General features: G+C 30.6%; 1 protein-coding gene, 1 non-coding gene and 1 pseudogene across 2 annotated transcripts in view; 2 read left to right on the top strand and 1 right to left on the bottom strand.

The window, feature by feature from the left end:
* The window catches only part of LOC107632212, a 7,349-nt pseudogene extending 4,561 nt beyond the window's left edge, over positions 1-2,788 (top strand).
* TRNAG-GCC lies at positions 3,593-3,663 on the top strand. Its single transcript has one exon. It is a non-coding gene; the product is annotated as a tRNA-Gly (tRNA).
* Positions 4,107-6,239, bottom strand: part of LOC107628702 (serine carboxypeptidase-like 34) — an 11,156-nt gene continuing 9,023 nt past the window's right edge. The window contains exons 6-10 of the mRNA XM_016331273.2: positions 5,583-5,894; positions 5,348-5,487; positions 5,173-5,265; positions 4,960-5,065; positions 4,107-4,552 (exon numbers count right to left, since the gene is read on the bottom strand). Coding sequence (XP_016186759.1) covers positions 4,388-4,552; positions 4,960-5,065; positions 5,173-5,265; positions 5,348-5,487; positions 5,583-5,894 — 816 coding nt within the window. The 3' untranslated portion in view covers positions 4,107-4,387. The remainder of the gene's footprint in view (positions 4,553-4,959; positions 5,066-5,172; positions 5,266-5,347; positions 5,488-5,582; positions 5,895-6,239) is intronic.

Raw genomic sequence — 6,239 nt, 5'->3', positions numbered from 1 at the left:
TTTTTTAAAAAATACCTACTAATTTAAAATAATAATAAAAAAAACAAAAAATTTCAAATCATTTAATTTATACTAAAATTTTGTCAACCTTAAATTAATATTCACTAATTTAGAATTTATAAACTAATTTTTTTAAAAAACCAAATACACATCACTAAACCCTAAACCCTTAAACATAAATTCTAAATCCTAAATCATAAATCCAAAATCCAAAATCCTAAATCCTAACGCATAACTTTTCAACCATAAATCATCAATAACATATCATAAACTTTAACTACAAGTCCAAAATGCCTCAATCATAAGTCATAACCTAAACTATAAATTCTAAATTATAAATCCTAAACACTTAATACTAGATAAAAAATACTAAATAAATAACTCTTAAATATTAAACTTTAAAGCTCTCAACTTGTTCATAAATTCTAGTCCATAATTCTAAACTTAAAATCCTTAACCTTTTAAATTTAAACAAAAACTATAAACCATATAATAATAATAATAATAAGTGTAAAAGTTGTAAAAATGTTGTCAATATTAAAAGATTGGGATACTAAAGAAAGAGGAGATACATGTTGATGTTACTTTATTGTTGGAACGTAGAAGATTGATGGTGGAGCGACGATAAACAAATTACATTACGATATCATTGGCCTAACAAAAAAATGTACGAGATTTGTTAGACTGATTTATCACAACTTTTTTTATAAAATAAATTATTTTTGGTCTGAATATTCAACTAATTACCTGCACAAATCATCAACATCAAATTTATTTTAATAAAAATTTATTTCTGTAATTTTACATTTTAATATATTTATTATTTTTCATTCAGTTTCAGAAAGCCTCACTCATTATCTCCCTCCTTTCCATATATTCACATACTTCTCTCCGTTCAGTTTACAAAGGCTCATTCATCATCTCCCTCCTTTTCATATATTCACACACTTCTCTTCATTCAGTTTGAGAAAAGCTCACTCATTATCTTCCTCCTTTTCATATATTCACACACTTCTCTCCGTTCAGTTTCACAAAAACTCACACCTCCACTCACCAATCATTCACGCTTCGAGTAATTATAATGAAGAATTGCAAGTGTTTGCCATTTCCTCCTCTTGCCAAAAAGGTAATATGCACGTACTAAACCACATCTTTAATTATCTTCCAACTCCTTTTATTACTAATTTTTCTTGTAACTGTTTCTTCACTTAACTAATTTCAAATTTGTATGATTAGGTAGGAGCAGAGTTCATTGGCACCTTTATATATGCTGATTTTTGCCAGAACAGCGGCGGGAATAATGAACGAGAAGACCAATTGATTGGTAACTCTTATGGGCTGCGCTGTCGTCATCGGCCTTGCGGTGACGGTGATCATCCTGTCCACCGGACACATATCCGGTGCTCATCTGAACCCTGCGGTCACCATTTGCTTTGCTGCCTTAAAGCACTTTCCATGGAAGAAGGTAAGAACTCAGTGATCTATATATGGAATGCATGTGAATGTTCACTAAAATATATATGGCATGCATGCAGGTGCCAATGTATATTGGAACACAGATATTGGCATCAGTGTGTGCCGCATTTGCACTGAAGGAGTGTATCATCCGTTCATGGGGGGTGGAGTGACGGTTCCTTCAGGAGGATATGGCCAAGCTTTTACTTTAGAATTCATCATCAGCTTCAATCTCATGTTTGTTGTCACTGTTTTCGCCACTGACACTAGAACTGTAAGCATATGTTATATTATGTTTATAATATTTAATATGCTAATTGCCAATAATTTCTTGCTTAATTAAGTAATAATATTGATGAAATTGTTTATGGTGATAAATAAAGGTTGGACAGTTCGCGGGAATGGCGGTGGGAGCCACTGTAACGTTCAACATCCTCATAGCTGGGTATGTCCTTCTATCAAAGTAAATTTGTTCTTCAAGATGGACTTGACTAAATTCTTTATAAGGGGCTATATAATTTTCATGTCTCAATATATATGGTTCCCATTATCAATAATAATAATAATAATAATAATAATAATAATAATAAAGGTACGTTGAGATAAGAAGGAAAAATATGTCTTCATAAGTACTGACAATGAAAGACATGCTCTTTCTATTATTCATTCCTTCACGTTATGGATATTCTCATCATATGATCTTGGTTTAGAAGAATTTTTGTTGGATTGATTAATTATTATGTGTATATATATATGTCCTACTAGACCAATTTGTAATCACAAATAATTGCACAAATGTAATAAATAAATAAATTAAATAAAAAGATAGACTAAGAAAAATATTAAATGCTTATGGTCATGGTTCTATGCATTGTTTTTTTAAACTAATTAATAAGGTGATATTATTTAATTATTCTTTTTAAATCTTGATATATATAATTCTCTTAAAAAATAATACATTTTGATTGTTAAGAAAATTTTTAAGTTAAAATAATATTTATTATACAAAAAAAAGTTATGCACGTAGTAATTAAGGTTGATGAAAATTTAATTTCTAAAAAAAATACTATATCTATACACACAAAATTAAATATAAAAAAATTTCATTGCTTAGATAGTTAAACATCAATTAATTATTATAACAATATTATCAATTACAGGTCAGCATCAGGGATCAATGAACCCAGTAAAAACACTAGGTCCAGTAATTGCAGCAAACAATTACAAAGCAATTTGAATTTATTTGACCGCTCCAATTCTTGGTGCACTTGGTGATGCCGGTGCTTATTGTGCTATAAAACTTCCTAATGATGATGAAAACTCTGAACTCTAAGCTCTTTCAAGTCCTATTACGTTATATTACTTGAACTGTTTTTTTTTTTTTTCGTTTTTTTAGGAGATTGTATTTTGTTTTGTTATATGAATAGTGTAGAAGGTGCTTTTGTATGTATATTCTTCACTAGTTCAGTCTGAAGTTACTTGGAAGTTATTGCCGGTGCTTTTTTCGTTATAGAATGGAAAAGGCTTGTGCACTAATTGCTTAGATTGTGTGGATTGGGCCAAAATAATGGAGTTCTTTTTTAACATTGGTGTGTAACTTTTTTTTTTCCCTAAGAAATTAGTTAAGGTTGTCTTAAACCCAAAAAAAAATAAAAAGAGTTGAGAATAATACAAAAAAAGGGGTTAAGTTTATCATATTGATGTAGATTTGTTCAATTAATTTATTCTAATGAGTTGTCTTAGGAATATTTTAATTGAGATCACTGTTACAATAAATTTTTGAAGGATAGTATTTATGGAGAATTAAACATAGGTTATTGATGAGATAATTAGAAAAGGACAAAAAAATTAAAAAAATATATTTAGTATTTATAACGAGAAAGTAATATAGTTATTTCAATTTTATTTATTAGAGTTTTTTTAATTCAACTTTTGAAACCTAATAATTAAGTTGATAACTCTTTATTAAATGTATATAAAATCTAAATATCAATTATCAAATTATGCAAACAGGCTCAATATTGGGCTGCTTGGACTCAAATGAAGTTGATCCCGAACAGTTTGTCCCTGTTGTAATTTTCATTCTATTATTAATGATCACTTAAATGATCATTAATAATTAAACCGTAAACATCAAGCACCAGTGGTCTAGTGGTAGAATAGTACCCTGCCACGGTACAGACCCGGGTTCGATTCCCGGCTGGTGCATTTGGAGCCATGACGAAAAGAACTTGTGATGGAGGGTCCTTCACATTTCATCTATTCGATGATTAGAAGTTCGACCGAGCTCCTCTACATACAAACTCAAAACATTTTTCTTACTTGTGAAAATGGGTTGTTTGTACATCATTTTTGTTATTATTCATATTCAGTTATATTCAACTGACATTACTTTACTACATCTTCGTTGGTTTTCAACCAATTCTCTCTCAGACCAAGTTGTTTTGGATTATCATAGCTAACTCATTTGGTGCTCTTTTAAGTATGGACAAATTAAACTCATCTCTAATTCAGGTTTTCTGAAATTTAACACGACTCATATCTATTTATTTGTAAATAAAAGGGATTTGTGAGGTAAACAAATTCCAGTGTTGTTAACAGAGTAGGCTAGTAGCTGGTACATATTACAATTCCCTTGATCACATATGAACTGAAAAGAAACAATGATATAGAACTTTGCATATTTTGTATTTTTTATGTATATAATTTGAGAAAAGACTCAACACTTGTAAAAAGGACTACAGAAGAAGACTATTGATTTGATCTATATTACATGAATATTTCAAACACAGGACAATAATCACAATATAGAAAGGCTCAGGACATGAGTACACAACAACAAAAGGTGGAACAAACTAATTCTAAACCCCTATAAAGAACAGAAAATACATATCCAATAATGTTGATGTGGAGCAAACATCAAAATGTTAAATCAAAAGGGACCCTGTTTAATTGGGTGTTCCGGTAATTTCTTGTTCACCAAGAAATGTCTAATTAGCTGAAGAGCTTGCTTAGGACGAAAAGTTGGAACCTGATGACCAGCACCTCTTACTGTAACAAAAGTGAGCCCATCATAGTTAATCGTCCATCCTCCCACCTGTAAAAATACAATATTCAAACCATATCCCATAATATATAATTGGTTTAATTTCTCTATCAGTTCCTATAGTTTCATCGAATTTTTAATTAGATTCTTATACTTTTTTTCTTTTCAATTAGGTCTCTATACCATATCAGATTTTGTAACAAGTTCCTACTGTGACAAAAACGTTGAAATTAACAGAATATTCTGTTAAACTATACAGAATATTCAGTCAAGTGTTAGACATATTCGTTTTGTTTAATGGAATAATTCTAGCGTTTTTGTCATAGCAGGGACTTAATTACAAAATTTATTATGATATAAGGATTCAATCGGAAAAAAAAAATATAGAGACCTAATTAAAAATTCAGCCTATATAATTTAATCATTGATCATAAGTTGTGCAAAATCTAACAATTTACCTGTCTGCTGGTATACCAAGGAGTCCAATCTTGAACAATGCTAAGCCCCAATTTTCTCAATGTTAATCTTGTGGAAGTTACAGGGATTCTTCCATCGGTATCTCCACTATATAAGTGAATTACAAAATGGGAAAATAATTATTGTAATGTCACAGTTGAAATTAAAGAGAGACTAGTACAATAGTATGCATGAATGATGCAATATCTTTTTACCTGAAAACCCATATGCGAATTCCACCATCAACGAGCTTCTTGAGAATAGGAAGCATGGACTGAGGTGACCCATTCCAAGTGTTGATTTGATCACTAAGGGGAAAAAAAAAACAATGAGAACATACATAATTCAAAACAGAACAATTTGACGTCGTTTAATTTATGTAGCTGATACCTGCAGTGAGTCCATTTGTAGGGAATTTTGGAGACATTGGCATGTAGTGCCTCTTGCACTTCCGGCCTATTTAGATATGCTGCGGTGTAATCTGATGCACAAGGATCATATCCACTGGCTGGTATTTGATGCCACATTTCCTGTTCAAAACAACAATAAACTAGGTTGGGTGAGTACCAAAAAATAACATAATTAAATTAAATTAGTGACAAAAAGAAATGAAATGAAATCTCACAAATTTAGAGAAAGTGTGAGGAGCAACGCCCTTGATAACTTTAGGGGTATTCCTTCTGGTGGAGCTGTTGGTGTTAGTGAAACACATTGGAGTGTATAAGCTATACATGTCAATGATTTTATACACATCAAAATACTTCTTGAGTGCATCATTGCATGGCTTTGATAGACCTTCATCTGTTAGATTTGCATATCTGAAGTCACAGTTTGATGTGATATTATGGTATACACCATCTGATAGCACAGCATGGTCCCATGCATAATCTACCATTCCCTTTTGATCTGTTTCATCATCCAATAGTGCATTCCCAATCTGCACATACATATATACAAGTGTGTCACATTAACATTGTTATTTAATTCTATGATTATATTATGTCAGTTAATTTCTTATTTTGTCTATTCTCGATGATAAAATTCTTCAAGAATATAATTATAAGAATTTTGCTAGGGAACCAATGGAGTATTTGTACAATGTGTACGAATGGGCTGGTTATTTTGCCCAATAAATTAATGGACTGTATAATTATAATGATTGAAATTAGTTAGAAGATTTAGATAGTTGGTTATATTTTCTATAAATTAAGATAGATTAATGGGTGCGTGTTATGGTGACTTCAACTAATCAACTTCCACAACAATTAAAAAATGTTATTAA

The sequence above is a fragment of the Arachis ipaensis genome, chromosome B03 (assembly GCF_000816755.2).
Source record: "Arachis ipaensis cultivar K30076 chromosome B03, Araip1.1, whole genome shotgun sequence".
NCBI lineage: Eukaryota > Viridiplantae > Streptophyta > Magnoliopsida > Fabales > Fabaceae > Arachis > Arachis ipaensis.
Note: the sequence above shows the minus strand (reverse complement) of the source record. Positions and strands in the feature narration are given on the sequence as shown.